At 41.2% G+C, this 19783-nt stretch overlaps 1 protein-coding gene across 1 annotated transcript in view; it reads right to left on the bottom strand.

The window, feature by feature from the left end:
* BBS9 (Bardet-Biedl syndrome 9) overlaps positions 1–19783 on the bottom strand; it is a 1102055-nt gene that overhangs the window by 574126 nt on the left and 508146 nt on the right. Inside the window, exon 14 of the mRNA XM_053714434.1 lies at positions 17144–17248. Within this exon, the coding sequence (XP_053570409.1) occupies positions 17144–17248 (105 nt within the window). The remainder of the gene's footprint in view (positions 1–17143; positions 17249–19783) is intronic.

Below are 19783 nucleotides of genomic sequence, written 5' to 3'. Positions count from 1 at the left end.
AGTATAACATTTTACAATTACAGTATACATTACAGCTTTAAAGGGGCAGTAAATTTACAAACTAATGCTATATAATTCTGCACATAGACTAGTGCAGAATTATATAACATTACCTTAGTGGCAGATTTATATATTAAAGTATTGCAGAGAATTTTTATTTAAAAGTTTATTTTTCCAGAAAGCCGCTCCTTGCTCTACTGAGCGGGTCTGGTATTTCCTCAGCGCCTCACAGCAACACTGTCTAGTCACAGCGTGCCCGGTCACGCCATTAAACTGAATGTAGCTCGCTCCTGCTCTGGTCTAGTAGCAGGAGCATGAGAAATAGGTGAGTAGCTATTTGGGGCTTAGTTTTAAGATTTTTTTTATTTATTTTTTTTTTTTATTTTTAAGATTAGGGATTTAATGGGCTTGAAAAATAACTGATTTATGTTTATTTTTTTCTGTAATTTTAGAGTTTTTTTATTTTTTGTAATTTAATGTTAGGATTTTTTATTTTAATTGTAATTTACTGTAATTTGGGTTCATTTAGGGGGCGTTAGATTAGGCAGAAAGAACATGCAGCATGTTAGCACTTTAACTTTTCAGTGCTGCTCCACATTAGGCTGTTATTTTTAAACAGAACTGTTCTCTGGCTACATTGTATAAGTTTTCCTTAACACAGTGCATCCAGAACAAAGTACTGTTTGAAGACAACAGTCAAATATGCAGTAGTGCTGCAAAGCAGCAGTGCATTGATTGTTGTCTGGCTCTGAGATTTTTGCAAGCTCGTTCCCTAGCTTTTCACAGTCTGCAAAGCTGTTTTCCTCTGAATGTAAGATGTTCGTATTAGCAATGCACCTTTTTTATTACTACATTTCTATGTTAGACTAAGAGAAAAGGAAACAAATTAATTCAAGAGACATTTTACAATTACTTTTTATGTCTGCAGCTAATTTGCAATGCAATTTTCAACTACTGCACTAGATTATACAACTTTAACTATTGCTTTATTCTCCAGTTAACCAACACATTGCAATTGATCTGGTGCTTTAGTGTAACTGACAAATTTACAATTTTATTTTATTTAAAAATGACCTGTGGAAAAATTTTCACTAAAAAAATCTCATCGCAGAAAGTGAAAAAAAAGTTCTGTCTCTGGGTTCAGGAGCACCAATACTCTATTGAAAGCTAGCTGATGATTGGTGGTTGCACTTGTATGTCTTCTTTCATTAGCTTGCCTGGTGTGTGCTCAGTAGTAGCAGTGCACTGCTGCTCTTGAGGTTTACTCTTCAACAAAGTGTACCAAGGGCACAAAGCTAATTTGATAAAAGAAGTACATTGGAAAGTTGTTAAAAATTGCCTGATCTATCTGAATCAAGAAAAGTTTAATTTTGACTTTACTGTCCCTTGTCTTTATATAATTGTTATTAGTAAAATGTGAGGCCAGCTTGCACACACCTACAGTATATAGCTATACTAATTGGCATGCATACAGCAATATGAACCTGCACAGAGCCAGTGTGTATCTGTCAGACACACACATAGGGGAAATATTGCTGCAGGGGTTGTGAGCATTTTCTGTCCTTTAGTAGCATTTTAATCATTAATATTTGTTCCATTGTAATTGGCTCAATAACTTTAAGCAAACTGCTGCAAACGTTTCTTGAAATACATTAACAGAAATACACATTTTTTAGGGGTTTGAAAACTAATTCTTTTTTTTTTTTTTTTTTTTAAACATCTGACGTTGGCTTTAATGAATAGCCCAAATGCATTAAACATTTGCAAGCACGGTATGTTCATGTTTAAAAGGCACACTGAGGGCTCTTTGTTAAAACACTTCTGACTAATGATTTCTTTCCCTTAAAGCCGGGTAAGGGTGATCTGTGGTGCCAAAACAAAATGGTCAAATTTGTTTTTCACCATTCCATATCTCAGGAGCCTAATCAAGTTGTCCATTTCAATGTTTTCTTAGCAGTCATAAGTGGTTGAAAATATTAGTGCTGTTTATTTTGGAGGAGGGGTAGCATGGTTAGCTTTTTGGAATACTATGGAAAATAGGAGCCAATAATTTTTCCAGAAAGCTTCTTCTCGCTTACTTTGGCGGACAGCTGTGTGGACTTAAGTGTAAGATGTTTCTCAGACAATAAAACCAGAAGATTGTTTTAAAGCACCTTAACATTTAGACAGACGTGTCCAGAATATTCCATGTTGGAACAAAAAACGATTTGGAAGCCTAAGTTACAATAATAAAAATACTTCATATTTTCATTTATTTTTTAAACATGGAACCTGGCGTTAAAGTAATTATTTATAAAAGTAATCCATTTAAACAGAGATTTTAATATGAAATTTGGAAAATTAAAGATGGAGAAACCACGGTTAAAAGTCCTGTTACCATAAGAATAAACTTTTAATAATAAAAAAAACTTGCACTCTTCCTTTACATTTTGAATTAAACATATAAAGACATATTAACGTTTATCTTTATTTCATATCAATTTGTATTATTATAGTATGTTTTCAAATATTTTATATATAATAATTAATTATCATATTTGAAGCCTTCTTTGTAATTTTATGGGGGAAAAAACATAAATTATGCTCACTTGATCATTTATTTTTCTTCTGAAGGGAAGAGTCCACAGCTGCATTCATTACTTTTGAAAAATAAGAACCTGGCCACCAGGAGGAGGCAAAGACACCCCAGCCAAAGGCTTAAATACTCTGAGCAGAGAAAGAACATGCCCGCGCATCCAGACCATATGATCCACCCAAGGCGGGAAGGAAGGAAATCCGCAACCGCAATAAAATGCTTAATAGGCTAAAGAGTTAGGGTCCAGAAGAACCTTGAGTGAAAATGCAAACCATTAATCACTCGGCACACCAGACCACATAGGTCACACACATCTCCCAACTTCCAAAGAATGGAATAACAGTTCTGAATCCCCGGGGACCTGTGAACCATGATGACGTCTGCAAAAACAGATCCGTATCCCACTCGAGAAGCCCGAACAACCAACCTAGATTGGCACTCATAACCCTCCGTTCGGAATGGTTGTATTGAAACAACAGGCCTCATACTTCAGTAGGATCCAAGCCCGGAGTCCATAGAATAGGCCAAGTGACATTCAAAATCCAGCAGGATTAATCAGCACCACGAGGGTGACATGAACCCTGGTAACAGACGAAAAAGTATCTGACCAGTACCTGCCTGGTATAAGGACACTCTAGAACTGCCCAAGGTCCAAGAATATTCGTCCCGAAGGATCGAAAAATGAACTAGAAAAACATAATTCTTTCATTCAATAAGTGCACAACTTCCAAGGAAGTGCCCACGCGACCTAAGTCACAAATGTCGGTTCGGGAGAAAAACGTTCATAAATACGAAACATCTAACAGTCATGAGCTTAAGAAAAAACAAATTAAACACATCCATCCGGATCAAAAAATAAAATGAAGGCAGCACCCATCGGGTGAACACCCAAGGTGAATGAGAACGACAACAGGACTAGACAATTAAAAGTCCCATTCACTCAAGCTCAGAACTGGAACCGAAAAACATAAAGAAAAAGAAGAATGGCGATGTTAAGGAGATTGGCTTCATCCCCAAACGTCATATTCATTTTGCCATCAAGCTTCTAAGTCCTTGCATCCCTCGGCCCGCTAGGACAGGGATCCTCCAACATTGCCAAAACATGTCTTAAAAGAACACGAAGGCGAGTCAGCCTATAACGGAAGGCAAAATCATCTCTCGCCTGATCAACTAAAGACCCTGGCCCCGAGATAGGAGCCCCTGAAACCTCAGGGGCCAACGCTTCCCCAGAAGGCTGAACCGAATCGCTTGATCCCACGGTCGACGGGCCCTGGTTAACGGAACATGGACTGTATCTTAGAAATACTTCACTTGGGAGATATAAATGATTAAGCGGCATAGGAATGGCCATGCGGAATCATGCCACCCTCCGGAGTCAAGGCCATAGGGACACCTGCTTGCGTAGCCGGGAAATGGACTGGGGAACTCGGTTTACAGGTCATGGAAACCTCGGAGGTGGATAGCTCAACGCACTCTAAGCTCCCTGCTTTGGGAGAAGAGAGTGTTATAGAATGGCAATCAGAACATAACTGATGGGCATCGATTACCAGGGCCATTTCATATTCATATATGGAAGTGAAAAACAACATAACCGCACCAGTCACGAGGTGCACCGTGGCAGTCACGAAAAGTGCGCGCAATCTCAAAGATTGCGTCAGTAAAACAAGGCCGTTATGTTCCGTAAAGGCTGTGAGCCTAAGGATAGCTACACATTTCCAGATAGAACCATATAACAAGCATGATTAAAAGTCCCCCCTGTTCAATAACCCCCTCAGGAGATATTAACCCATGATTCCTTATTAAGATAAAAGGAGTCCCACTGGGACGCTACTTTGTTTTGTTAACATCACATTCACATATCAAAATAAAATGAAACTATCTTACCAGAATCTACACAGGAACACGGCCCTTCAAGTGTGACAGATAGTAGCCTCGCTTCTGACATGGACTTGAGTGAAGAAAGGTAGGCATCGAAACTCGTCAACGCTGATTACCAAGGAGCTGTTAATATGAGTCAGGATGGGTTCACAGGGAAACTCTGCCTGCATTTCCGGACTCTAACTTTCATCCATGCTCTCACTGAGAGGCTGACAGGATTATTTAAAACTCCAGTCCCATTGTGAAGAGTACTACCATCCATAAGAGACTATCTCGAACTTATGACACTTCTCTGCCAACCACCTGTGACGAAAGAATAACTAGGGGATGAGGAAAGTGGGGGAGGTATTTAAGTCTTTGGCTGGGGTGTCTTTGCCTCCTCCTGGTGGCCAGGTTCTTTTTTCCCCAGAAGTAATAAATGCAGCTGTGGACTCTTCCCTTTTAAGAAGAAAAGTAATAAAATAACCAATGTTTCACACAGTTTTTTCAATTTTAGAATCAAAATAATAAAACGGTAATTTTTACAGACATAAATATATTGTATAAAAAAGTGTATATTTATCCCACATCATAAAGCATAATGGCTGTATATTTCAATGTGTTGGTTTACTTTTCTGTTTCCCAAATTTCCTGTTCACATTTTTTGTTTTCTTGTCAAAAATATTTAAGCAATATACCCACCTGCATTCCAACAGAAAATACATATTGTATGTATTTATGCTCTTTTAAAAATAGGTTTAATAGTAGAGAGAGATTTTTTTGTTTGTTTGTTATAAAGTAACCAGAATAAATGACAAGAAAAAAACTAAATTTATGCTTACCTGATAAATTTATTTATTTCTAGACACGATGTGTCCATGGAATCATCAATTAGTGTTGGGAAAATCACTCCTGGTCAGCAGGAGGAGGCAAAGAGCACTGCAGCAAAGATATTAAGTATCACTTCCCTTCCCACAATCCCCAATCATTCGACCGAAGGAAAAGGAGAGAAAGGAAATAACACAAGGTGTTGAAGTGCCTGAGGTTTAGATAAGCATAAATTTTGTTTTCTTTCTTAAAAAACAGTGAGTCCACGGAATCATTAATTACTGTTGGGAATCAATACACAAGCTAGAGGACACAGAAGATTAGGGAGGGACAGGACAGGTAACCTAAACAGAAGGCACCACCGCTTGAAGAACCTTTCTCCCAAAAGAAGCCTCAGCCGAGGCAAAAGTATCAAATTTATAAAATTTGGAAAAGGTATGCAAAGAGGACCAAGTTGCAGCCTTGCAAATCTGTTCGACAGAAGACTCATTCTTGAAGGCCCAAGAAGAAGAAAACAGCCCTAGTGGAGTGAGCTGTGATTCTCTCAGGAGGCTGCTGTCCAGCAGCCTCATATGCCAAACGAATAACACTTCTCAATTAAAGAGAAAGAGAAGTGGCATTAGCTTTCTGACCCTTGCATTTCCCAGAAAAACACACAAACAATGAAGAAGACTGGCGAAAATCCTTAGTTGTCTGCAAATTCAATTTAAGATCCCGCACAACGTCAAGGTTGTATAACAAACGTTCCTTATGAGAAGAAGGATTAGGACAAAGAGAAGAAACAACAATTTCCTGATTAATATTTCTGTCCAAAACAACTTTAGGAAGAAAACCAAACTTGGTATGAAGAACTGCCTTATCTGCATGAAATATGAGATAAGGAGATTCACACTGCAAAGCTGAGAGTTCAGAAACCATCCGAGCAGAAGAGAAAGCAGTCAGAAACAAAACCTTCCAAGATAGTAACTTATTATCTATGGAATGCATCGGCTCAAACTGAGCCTGTTGCAGAACTTTAAGAACAAGGTTAAGGCTCCAAGGTGGAGCAACAGATTTAAATGAAGGCCTGATTCTGACCAAGGCCTGACAAAAGGATTGCACATCTGGCACGTCCGCCAGACGCTTGTGTAGCAAATAGATAGAGCAGAGATCTGACCCTTCAGAGTATTGACAGACAAACCCTTCTCTAGGCCTTCCTGGAGAAAAGACAAAATTATTGGGATTGTGTTAGACTCACACAAATAAAGATATTTACGCCATATCTTATGGTAAATCTTTCTAGTGACAGGTCTACAAGCCTGAATCATGGTTTCAATGACCAACTCGGAAAAACCACGCTTAGCTAAAATCAAGCTTTCAATATCCAGGCAGTCAGCTTCAGAGAAACAAGATTTGGATGAAGAAAGGGCCCCTGAAGTAGAAGGTCCTTCCTCAGAGGAAGTCTCCACGGAGGTAGAGACGACATTTCTATTAGATCAGCATACCAGTTCCTGTGAGGCCACGCAGGAGCTATTAGAATCACTGACGCTCTTGCCTGATTGATCCGAGCAATGACTCTTGGAAGGAGAGCAAACGGAGGAAAAAAGATATGCCAACCTGAAGTTCCAAGTAACTGCCAGAGTATCTATCAGAAAGGCCTGAGGATCTCTCGACCTTGAACCATACTTTGGGAGCTTGGCATTCTGACGAGACGCCATCAGATCCAATTCCGGTAACCCGCATTTGGTTGTTTACCTGGAGAACACTTCCGGATGGAGTTCCCACTCCCTGGGATGGAAAGTCTGTCTGCTCAGGAAATCCGCTTCCCAATTGTCCACTCCTGGGATGTGGATGGCAGATAGACAGCAATTGTGAGCCTCCGCCCACTGAATGATTCGTGCCACCTCCTTCATGGCTAAGGAACTCTGAGTCCCCCCCTGGTGGTTGACGTAAGCCACTGAGGTTATGTTGTCCGACTGGAACCTGATAAACAGGGCTAAAGCCAGTTGAGCTTGAAAAACATAATTTATGCTTACCTGATAAATTTATTTCTCTTGTAGTGTATCCAGTCCACGGATCATCCATTACTTGTGGGATATTCTCCTTCCCAACAGGAAGTTGCAAGAGGATCACCCACAGCAGAGCTGCTATATAGCTCCTCCCCTCACTGCCATATCAAGTCATTCGACCGAAACAAGACGAGAAAGGAGAAACCATAGGGTGCAGTGGTGACTGTAGTTTAATTAAAATTTAGACCTGCCTTAAAAGGACAGGGCGGGCTGTGGACTGGATACACTACAAGAGAAATAAATTTATCAGGTAAGCATAAATTATGTTTTCTCTTGTTAAGTGTATCCAGTCCACGGATCATCCATTACTTGTGGGATACCAATACCAAAACTAAAGTACACGGATGATGGGAGGGACAAGGCAGGAACTTAAACTGAAGGAACCACTGCCTGTAGAACCTTTCTCCCAAAAACAGCCTCCGAAGAAGCAAAAGTGTCAAATTTGTAAAATTTTGAAAAGGTGTGAAGCGAAGACCAAGTCGTAGCCTTGCAAATCTGTTCAACAGAGGCCTCATTTTTAAAGGCCCAGGAGGAAGCCACAGCTCTAGTAGAATGAGCTGTAATCCTTTCAGGGGGCTGCTGTCCAGCAGTCTCATAGGCTAAGCGTATTATGCTCCGAAGCCAACAGGAGAGAGAGGTTGCCGAAGCTTTTTGACCTCTCCTCTGTCCAGAGTAAATGACAAACAGGGCAGATGTTTGACGAAAATCTTTAGTAGCCTGTAAGTAAAACTTCAAGGCACGGACTACATCCAGATTATGCAAAAGACGTTCCTTCTTTGAAGAAGGATTAGGACACAATGATGGAACAACAATCTCTTGATTGATATTCCTGTTAGAAACCACCTTAGGTAAAAACCCAGGTTTGGTACGCAGAACTACCTTGTCTGAATGAAAAATCAGATAAGGAGAATCACAATGTAAGGCAGATAACTCAGAGACTCTTCGAGCCGAGGAAATTGCCATCAAAAACAGAACTTTCCAGGATAAAAGTTTAATATCAATGGAATGAAGGGGTTCAAACGGAACTCCCTGAAGAACTTTAAGAACCAAGTTTAAGCTCCACGGGGGAGCAACAGTTTTAAACACAGGCTTAATCCTAACCAAAGCCTGACAAAATGCCTGAACATCTGGAACTTCTGCCAGACACTTGTGCAAAAGAATAGACAGAGCAGTGATCTGTCCTTTTAAAGAACTAGCTGATAAGCCTTTGTCCAAACCCTCTTGGAGAAAGGACAATATCCCAGGAATCCTAACCTTACTCCATGAGTAACTCTTGGATTCACTCCAATAAAGATATTTACGCCATATCTTATGGTAGATTTTCCTGGTGACAGGCTTCCGAGCCTGTATTAAGGTATCAATGACTGACTCGGAGAAGCCACGCCTTGATAGAATCAAGCGTTCAATCTCCATGCAGTCAGTCTCAGAGAAAGTAGATTTGGATGATTGAAAGGACCTTGTATTAGAAGGTCCTGCCTCAGAGGCAGAGTCCATGGTGGAAGAGATGACATGTCCACTAGGTCTGCATACCAGGTCCTGCATGGCCACGCAGGCGCTATCAGATTTACTGATGCTCTCTCCTGTTTGATTTTGGCAATCAGTCGAGGGAGCAGAGGAAACGGTGGAAACACATAGGCCAGGTTGAAGAACCAAGGAGCTGCTAGAGCATCTATCAGCGTTGCTCCCGGGTCCCTGGACCTGGATTCATAACAAGGAAGCTTGGCGTTCTGGCGAGACGCCATGAGATTCAGTTCTGGTTTGCCCCAACGATGGACCAGTTGAGCAAACACCTCCGGATGGAGTTCCCACTCCCCCGGATGAAAAGTCGGACGACTTAGAAAATCCGCCTCCCAGTTCTCTACGCCTGGGATGTGGATCGCTGACAGGTGGCAAGAGTGAGACTCTGCCCAGCGAATTATCTTTGAGACTTCTAACATCGCTAGGGAACTCCTAGTTCCCCCTTGATGGTTGATGTAAGCCACAGTCGTGATGTTGTCCGACTGAAATCTGATGAACCTCAGTGTTGCTAACTGAGGCCAAGCTAGAAGAGCATTGGATATTGCTCTTAACTCCAGAATATTTATTGGGAGGAGTTTCTCCTCCTGAGTCCACAATCCCTGAGCCTTCAGGGAGTTCCAGACTGCGCCCCAACCTAGAAGGCTGGCATCTGTTGTTACAATCGTCCAATCTGGCCTGCGAAAGGTCATACCCTTGGACAGATGGACCCGAGAAAGCCACCAGAGAAGAGAATCTCTGGTCTCTCGATCCAGATTTAGTAGAGGGGACAAATCTGAGTAATCCCCATTCCACTGACTGAGCATGCATAACTGCAGCGGTCTGAGATGCAGGCGCGCAAATGGCACTATGTCCATTGCGCTACCATTAAGCCGATTACTTCCATGCAATGAGCCACTGACGGGCGTGGAATGGAATGAAGGACACGGCAAGAATTTAGAAGTTTTGATAACCTGGACTCCGTCAGGTAAATTTTCATCTCTACAGAATATATAAGAGTCCCTAGGAAGGAGACTCTTGTGAGTGGTGATAGAGAACTCTTTTCCACGTTCACTTTCCACCCATGCGACCTCAGAAATGCCAGAACTATCTCTGTATGAGACTTGGCAATTTGAAAGCTTGACGCCTGTATCAGGATGTCGTCTAGATACGGAGCCACCGCTATGCCTCGCGGTCTTAGAACCGCCAGAAGTGAGCCCAGAACCTATGTAAAAATTCTCGGGGCAGTGGCCAACCCGAAGGGAAGAGCTACAAATTGGTAATGCCTGTCTAGAAAGGCAAACCTTAGGAACCGATGATGATCTTTGTGAATCGGTATGTGAAGGTAGGCATCCTTTAAGTCCACTGTGGTCATGTACTGACCCTCTTGGATCATGGGTAGGATGGTCCCAATAGTTTCCATTTTGAATGATGGAACTCTGAGGAATTTGTTTAAGATCTTTAGATCCAAGATTGGTCTATAGGTTCCCTCTTTCTTGGGAACCACAAACAGATTTGAATAAAATCCCTGTCCTTGTTCCGTCCGCGGAACTGGATGGATCACTCCCATTACTAGGAGGTCTTGCACACAGCTTAGGAATGCCTCTTTCTTTATCTGGTTTGATGATAATCTTGAAAGATGAAATCTCCCTTGTGGAGGAGAAGCTTTGAAGTCCAGAAGATATTCCTGAGATATGAACTCCAACGCCCAGGGATCCTGAACATCTCTTGCCCACGCCTGGGCGAAGAGAGAAAGTCTGCCCCCCACTAGATCCGTTTCCGGATAGGGGGCCGTTCCCTTCATGCTGTCTTGGGGGCAGCAGCAGGCTTCCTGGCCTGCTTGCCCTTGTTCCAGGACTGGTTAGGTTTCCAGGCCTGTCTGGAATGAGCAACAGTTCCCTCTTGTTTTGAAGCGGAGGAAGTTGATGCTGCTCCTGCCTTGAAATTTCGAAAGGCACGAAAATTAGACTGTTTGGCCTTTGATTTGGCCCTGTCCTGAGGAAGGGTATGACCCTTGCCTCCAGTAATGTCAGCAATAATTTCCTTCAAGCCAGGCCCAAATAAGGTCTGCCCCTTGAAAGGAATGTTGAGCAATTTAGACTTTGAAGTCACGTCCGCTGACCAGGATTTAAGCCATAGCGCCCTACGTGCCTGGATAGCGAATCCGGAATTCTTAGCCGTTAGTTTAGTCAAATGAACAATGGCATCAGAAACAAATGAGTTAGCTAGCTTAAACGTTCTAAGCTTGTCAATAATTTCATTCAATGGAGCTGTCTGGATGGCCTCTTCCAGGGCCTCAAACCAGAATGCCGCCGCAGCAGTGACAGGCGCAATGCATGCAAGGGGCTGTAAAATAAAACCTTATTGAATAAACATTTTCTTAAGGTAACCCTCCAATTTTTTATCCATTGCTTAAATTTAAAATTAGAAATCTCTGAATCAGGTTTCCCCGAGTCAGAGATGTCACCCACAGACTGAAGCTCTCCGTCCTCATGTTCTGCATACTGTGACGCAGTATCAGACATGGCTCTAACAGCATTTGCGCGCTCTGTATCTCTCCTAACCCCAGAGCTATCGCGCTTGCCTCTTAATTCAGGCAATCTAGATAATACCTCTGACAGGGTATTATTCATGATTGCAGCCATGTCCTGCAAGGTAATCGCTATGGGCATCCCTGATGTAATTGGCGCCATATTAGCGTGCGTCCCCTGAGCGGGAGGCGAAGGGTCTGACACGTGGGGAGAGTAAGTCGGCATAACTTCCCCCTTGACAGAACCCTCTGGTGATAATTCTTTTATAGATAAAGACTGATCTTTACTGTTTAAGGTGAAACAATACATTTAGTACACATTCTCCTATGGGGCTCCACCATGGCTTTCAAACATAATGAACAAGGAGGTTCCTCTGTGTCAGACATGTTTAAACAGACTAGCAATGAGACTAGCAAGCTTGGAAAACACTTTACAAGCAATATAAAAAATGTTACTGCGCCTTTAAGAAACACAAATTTTCCCAGATTTTGAAATAACAGTGAAAAAATGCAGTTACACTAACGAAATTTTTACAGTGTATGTAATAAGTTAGCAGAGCATTGCACCCACTTGCAAATGGATGATTAACCCCTTAATACCAAAAACGGAATAACAAATGACTAAAACGTTTTTTAAACAGTCACAACAACTGCCACAGCTCTACTGTGGCTTTTTACCTCCCTCAATACGACTTTTGAAGCCTTTTGAGCCCTTCAGAAAAGTCCTGGATCATGCAGGAAGAAGCTGGATGTCTGTGTCTGTAATTTTTGCTGTGCAAAAAAACGCCAAAATAGGCCCCTCCCACTCATATTACAACAGTGGGAAGCTTCAGGGAACTGTTTCTAGGCAAAATTCAAGCCAGCCATGTGGAAAAAAACTAGGCCCCAATTAGTTTTATCACCAAACATATGTAACAAACGATTAAACATGCCAGGAAACGTTTTAAAATACACTTTTATAAGAGCATGTATCTATATTAATAAGCCTGATACCAGTCGCTATCACTGCATTTAAGGCTTTACTTACATTACTTCAGTATCAGCAGCATTTACTAGCAAATTCCATCCCTAGAAAAATATTTTAACTGCACATACCTTATTGCAGGAAAACCTGCACGCTATTCCCCCTCTGAAGTTACCTCACTCCTCAGAATATGTGAGAACAGCAAAGGATCTTAGTTACTTCTGCTAAGATCATAGAAAACGCAGGCAGATTCTTCTTCTAAATACTGCCTGAGATAAACAGTACACTCCGGTACCATTTAAAAATAACAAACTTTTGATTGAAGAAATAAACTAAGTATAAAACACCACAGTCCTCTTACGACCTCCATCTTAGTTGAGAGTTGCAAGAGAATGACTGGATATGGCAGTGAGGGGAGGAGCTATAAAGCAGCTCTGCTGTGGGTGATCCTCTTGCAACTTCCTGTTGGGAAGGAGAATATCCCACAAGTAATGGATGATCCGTGGACTGGATTCACTTAACAAGAGAAAAGGGCTGTTTGTGTGCCCGAAACGTTGCTGTTTTGTATCCCACTTTGCACAATAAAGGTCGTGGACTTTGCACCAGCTGGAGTATTTCTGCTTTTTCTATAAAGCCAGTTGAGGCCAAGCCATCAAAGCATTGAAGATCGCTCTCAATTCCAATAAATTTAAGGGGAGAGCGGATTCCTCCTGAGACCAAAGTCTCTGCGCCTTCGAGTCCCAGACTGCTCTCCAACCCATGAGGCTGGCGTCCGTGGTCACAATTACTCATGAGGGTCTCCGAAAGCATGTCCCCTGGGACAGATGCTCTTGAGACAGCCACCACGGCAGAGAGTCTCTTGTTGATTGATCCAGAACTATCCTCTGAGATAATCCCCATTCAATTGACCGAGCATGCATAGCTGTAGGGCTCTCAAATGGAATCGAGCAAAGGGAACTATGTCCATGGAAGCCACCATCAAACCAATTACCTCCATACATTGGGCCACTGATGGCCGTATAGCCGACTATAGAGACAGGCAAGGGGAAAGAATCTTGGCTCTTCTGACCTCCGTCAGAAATATTTTCAATGAAAGGGAATCTATAATGGTCCCTAAGAAGACCACTCTTGTAGCCAGAACAAGAGAACTCTTTTCCAAATTCACCTTCCATTTGTGGGAACGAAGAAAAGACAACAATATCTCTGTATGAGATTCTGCTAGTTGAAAAGATGGCGCCTGAACCAGAATGTCATCCAGATAAGGAGCCACAGCAATTCCCCAGGACTGAATTACTACCAACAGAGCTCCCAGGACCTGTGGCGAGGCCGAATGGAAGTGCTACAAATTGAAAGTGTTTGTCCAGATAGGCTAATCTCAGAAACTTGTGATGATCCCTGTGAATGAGAACATGTAGGTACGCATCCTTCAGGTCTATGGTTGTCATGAATTGACCTTCTTGAACCAGAGGAAAAATGGAACGGATAGTCTCAATCTTGAAGAACGTCACTCTGAGAAATTTGTTGAGAAACTTTAAATCTAGAATAGGCCTGAAAGTTCCCTCTTTTTTGGGCACCACAAACAGGTTGGAGTAGAACCCGAGACCTTGTTCCTGAATTGGGACTGGAACTATCACTCTCAAGAGGGAAAGATCCTGTACACATTTCAAGAACGCCTCTCTTTTTATCTGGTCTACAGATAATCTTGAGAGATGAAATCTGCCTCTGAGAGGAAAGGTCTTGAACGGGTCTGAGACATCTCGTTCCCAAGCTTGAGAGAATTGAGAGAGTCTGCCCCCCACCTGATCTGATCACGGATCGGGGGCAGACCCTTCATGCTGACTTAGATTCAGTTGCAGATTTCTTAGATTGCTTCCCCTTGTTCCAAGACTGACTGGGCTTCCATGCTGGCTTTGACTGCTCCTGCTTGGTAGAGGAGGGGGAAGACTTACCCCTGAAGGTACGAAAGGAACGAAAATTACTCTGACGTCCTTTTGATTCGTTCTTCTTGTCTTGAGGCATAAAGGATCCCTTACAACCTGTGATATCGGAAATCATTTCTGCCAACCATGGCCCAAACAAGGTCTTTTCCTTGCAGGGAATCGCCAAAAGCTTAGATTTGGAAGAAACATCAGCTGACCAAGATTTCAGCAATAGCGCCCTATGTGCTAAAATTGCAAAGCCTGATATCTTGGCTCCCAATTTAATAACCTGCAAAGAGGCATCAGTGATAAATGAATTGACTAACCTGAGAGCCTTTATCCTGTCCTATATCTTCTCCAATGGAGTCTCAGCTTGGAGGGACTCTGACAGAGCATCAAACCAGTAGACTGCCACACTTGTTACTGTAGCAATACACACCGCCGGCTGCCATTGTAAACCCTGGTGAATATACATCTTCTTTAAGAAAGCCTCCAGCTTCTTATATATTGGGTCCTTGGAAGAGCAACTATTCTCAATAGGAATAGTAGTCCTCTTGGCCAGTGTAGAAATCGCCCCTTCCACCTTGGGGACCGTTTCCCACAACTCCTTGATGGGTTCAGCAATCGGGAACATCTTCCTAAAGACTGGAGAGGGAGAAAAGGGAATTCCTGGTCTCTCCCATTGCCGGGAAATAATCTCAGTAGCACGGTCTGGCACTGGAAACACCTCCCCTGGGGAGGGAACATCGAAGTATCTATTTAATTTGCTAGATTTCTTAGGGTTGACAATGACAGGAGAATCAGAGTCGTCCAAAGTAGCCAAAACCTCCTTTAATAAAACATGCAGGTGTTCAAGCTTAAATCTGAAGGAAAACACTTCAGCATCAGAAGAAAGAAATGTCAACCTCAGAGGCTACCGAAGTATCCTCACCTTCTGACTTATGGGAAAGAGCAAATTGGTTAGCCTATATAGGATCTGATACCTTACTATCTGATTCTCTAATTTTCCTCTTACGTTTCTCCTGCAGCATGGGGATGGCAGCTAGCGGCTCAGATACTGCTGATACCTGGGCAGCAATTTCGGTGGCTCAGAAACAAACAGTTTGTATTTGTACATCACAGTTCTTTCTATACAAGAACTACAAAAAGGCAAAGGGGGTTCAACTTGGAAAGTCAAACAAATTTTGCACTCAATAGCAGGCATAGACTCTATGTCCATCTTGCAAATAAATATCACAACTTTAGAAGAAAAAAAAAAAAATTTTAATCTTGTTACTGTCCCTTTAACTGATATTGCTCAAAATATTAGTGGTAAAAGCAGTATAACAGATCCGTAATCCGTTATTGGCAATTTTTCAATCCCCACAGAAAAAATCTTTAAAACTCAAAAGAACCTCTCTGGCACCCTCTACACCTCAGTGCTAAGCTGAGTTGCCTACCTGTTCCTCTCTGACACGGCACAAAGTGGCAGAACAACGGATCAGCCCCTGAGTGAGGGAAAGGGCCACCAAAGCCGTTAAATCTCTGCAATAAGGCAAAGGGAGCTCCGACCCTCGTGACGTCACAGCTGGCTCCGCAAGTGCCACGGCACAAAAAAGCCCCCAAAAGTTAACGGCTGCACGAATAAGCAGTCAAACCAACTGAGCCACCAATAATGTTAACACACTCTAAAATGTCACACACTGTCTCTCCAAAGACTCAGACATCCTACTACCGCCACACAGTGCACTGCATCCTGTCTAATATATCCTGACTTCCAGGAATAACATAGCCCCATATAAGGTGCAGTCTAACAGCTTTAGTGCCAAGGACTACGTTAAGAAATAAAATGGCACTTACTTGCACCCTTGACTGTCCGACAGGAGGACAGCTCACCTGGCATGAGAGGAAGCCACTCCTCACAGAGACCTATGGATAGAAGAAGGAACATAGTAAGCCTACTCTTGCATTCTGTTTGAGGGCAGCAATCTTGTCAGGAAAACGCAGTGAGCCCCAACCCCCAAGTTTCTAACTGCTTGAAAGCTACCACAGCCCTACTGAAGGGACTAACATGGAGAACAGCTAAACCCAGCTTGTCAGGGAAGATCAGAGCAAACCTGTTCAGGCTTCCAAAATAAAAAATATATTGACAGAAGAATTCTTAAACAGACACCTAAACTGTACCTCCTCCTTGCACTGAAGGCGAAGAGAATAACTGGGGATTGTGGGAAGGGAAATGATACTTAAAGGGACATTATACACTTATTTTTTCTTTGCATAAATGTTTTGTAGATGATCTATTTATATAGCGCATAAAGTTTTTTGTTTATTTTTAAATGTATAGTTTTGCTTATTTTTAAATAACATTGCTCTGATTTTCAGACTCCTAACCAAGCCCCAAAGTTTTATGAGAATACCGTCAGCTACCTACTCCAGCTTACTCTTATTGCTTAAACAGTTTTATACTGGATTTTTATATCAGTATCTGTGCATCTTATTATTAATAGTAGTGTCTACTTATATAGTGTCGAGTTATATGAAAATGAGTGTATATTGTCCCTTTAACAGCTTTGCTGTGGTGCTCTTTGCCTCCTCCTGCTGGCCAGGAGTGATATTCCCAACAGTAATTAACAAGTCGTGGACGCACCATGTCTTAAAAAATAAATATATTTTATGATGAAAAAAAGTACATTATCTATTTATTACATTTAAGAACCTAAATACAGCAAACCTACTTTTAAAATTTGGTCCTGAAATATTTATTAGATAAACAAGAGCATAGATATTTAATAAATTCTGCATTAAAATCAGCATTCACACAACTGTCCTTGAGGAAAAAGTTTGCAAAGGCCTCTATAGTTCTTGTAGAAGGTCTTGGAATAAAAGGACATATCTGCTAGCAATATGAGGTGACATATTTGTGGATTTCTTATAGGATATATTACGTACCTGTTGGTGTGCTGAATGAAACCACTGCACTTCCTTCAAGGTCGGCTGGAGGACATTTACCCTTCTGGTACACAGAAAAACTTACTGTTTTAGTTATGCCAGGCTCTAAAAAAAGAAAAAGAAAAAAAAGAAAGAGTTATAACAATAGTAATAATAGTAAAAGGTGAACATATTATTTAAAGGAACACTGAACCCAAATGTTTTCTTTTGTGATTCAGATAGAGCATGCAATTTTAAGCAACTTTCTAATTTACTCCTATTATCAAATTTTCTTCATTCTCTTGCTATCTTTATTTGAAAAAGAAGGCACCTAAGCTAAGGAGCCAGCCAATTTTTGGTTCAGTACCATGGACAGCACTTGTTTATTGGTGGGTGAATTTATCCACCAATCAGCAAGAACAACCCAGGTTGTTCAACAAAAATGGGCCGGCATCTAAACTTACATTCTTGCTTTTCAAATAAAGATACAAAGAGAATGAAGAAAATGTGATAACAGGAGAAAATTAGAAAGTTGCTCAAAATTGCATGCTCTATCTGAATCACAAAAGAAAAAATGTGGGTTCAGTGTCCCTTTAAGATCTGTATGTGTTAAACACGTCACATGTTTAACATATGTAACATCCGAAAATATGTTGATACACATTACATTTAAGGCACTGTGTACACAATTATAATATACACATGAATGATATATTATATTGATCAGCCCTGGAGCATAAATTCATATTTGCTGAATAAGAAAGAGCTTATACATGTGTTAGTTATTAATATAGTTCTTCATTGCTGACCTTGGTACAAATCTAATGTAAACTTTCAGCATCCTGCTTACCACCAGCAAAAGAATTAGAAATAAAACAATCCTCACTCGCACCCCGGTGAGGTAGCTCAGTTGGTAAATGCCCTGACTACAAAAAAGCCTGTTTGAAAGATCCAAGGTCACAGGTTCAAATCCCGGCAGGGCCGACTCAGCCCTTCATCCTTTCGAGGTCGATAAAATGAGTACCATTAAATTGGGTAATAATAACTATTACTATTCAGCTGCCAATTTGGTTAATTCCGAGAGCGAGCGCTGAAAAAGCGTTTTGAGTCCCACTGGGAGAAAGGCGCTATATAAATACTAGTTATTATTATTATCTTATAGTTCACTATTTTAATTATAACCTCCAGAGCTCTTACCCAAAGTTTAAATGTGTTTCATTGTTAAAGGAACATAAAATAAAAGTGAAAAAAATAATAAAAAAAATGTTGTAATGTGTTAGTTTGTGAGAACATTTTTTTATTGCACTATTATTTGCATATAAATTGTGTTTAACCCCAGCAAAAGGGTTAAATTAGTTAAATGGCAAAATGTATCATAATTGCATGAGGACATGTTTGCAAGTAGTGAATCTCACCACCTGCTATTGCCACTTACAATGCTGCGTCGCTTGGCGAAATTGAACACTACACAAGAGCTTTCTTGTACAGTGCTTGCGCAACCAACTGCACAAGAGCAGAGCATGTCAATCACCCTGATGGCGGAGAGGCAAAAGAAGCTGCTTCTTACATTTGTGGCTGCAGGCTCGCTCATGCGCCACAAAAGCTGTGAGTGCAGCTTAATAAATGTACCCATATGTAAGCTCCAGAGTAGCAATACACTTCTGGGACTTAGCTAAACATATCTGGTTAGCCAAAAAAAGGAGGCATATATGTGTAGCCACCATTCACCAGCTAGCTCCCAGTAGTGCATTGCTGCTCCTGAGCCAACCACTAAAACTGCAGGCTCTATCTCAACCATTAAAATGTAATTTTGTCTTTCATGTCCCTTTAAAATTTCCTTCCTATCTATGTCGCACAACAATTAAAAATGCTTAAAGGGACAGGAAAGCCAAAAAAACATAATTTATGTAAGAACTTACCTGATAAATTCATTTCTTTCATATTAGCAAGAGTCCATGAGCTAGTGACGTATGGGATATACATTCCTACCAGGAGGGGCAAAGTTTCCCAAACCTCAAAATGCCTATAAATACACCCCTCACCACACCCACAATTCAGTTTAACGAATAGCCAAGAAGTGGGGTGATAAAAAAGTGCAAAAGCATATAAAATAAGGAATTGGAATAATTGTGCTTTATACAAAAATCATAACCACCACAAAAAAAGGGCGGGCCTCATGGACTCTTGCTAATATGAAAGAAATGAATTTATCAGGTAAGTTCTTACATAAATTATGTTTTCTTTCATGTAATTAGCAAGAGTCCATGAGCTAGTGACGTATGGGATAATGATTACCCAAGATGTGGATCTTTCCACACAAGAGTCACTAGAGAGGGAGGGATAAAATAAAGACAGCCAATTCCTGCTGAAAATAATCCACACCCAAAATAAAGTTTAATGAAAAACATAAGCAGAAGATTCAAACTGAAACCGCTGCCTGAAGTACTTTTCTACCAAAAACTGCTTCAGAAGAAGAAAATACATCAAAATGGTAGAATTTAGTAAAAGTATGCAAAGAGGACCAAGTTGCTGCTTTGCAAATCTGATCAATCGAAGCTTCATTCCTAAACGCCCAGGAAGTAGAAACTGACCTAGTAGAATGAGCTGTAATCCTTTGAGGCTGAGTTTTACCCGACTCAACATAGGCAAGATGAATTAAAG

This window comes from Bombina bombina, chromosome 5 (assembly GCF_027579735.1).
Source record: "Bombina bombina isolate aBomBom1 chromosome 5, aBomBom1.pri, whole genome shotgun sequence".
In the NCBI taxonomy this organism is placed as follows: Eukaryota; Metazoa; Chordata; class Amphibia; order Anura; family Bombinatoridae; genus Bombina; species Bombina bombina.
The sequence above is the reverse complement of the archived record's forward strand: the minus strand, read 5'-3'. Positions and strand labels throughout refer to the sequence as shown.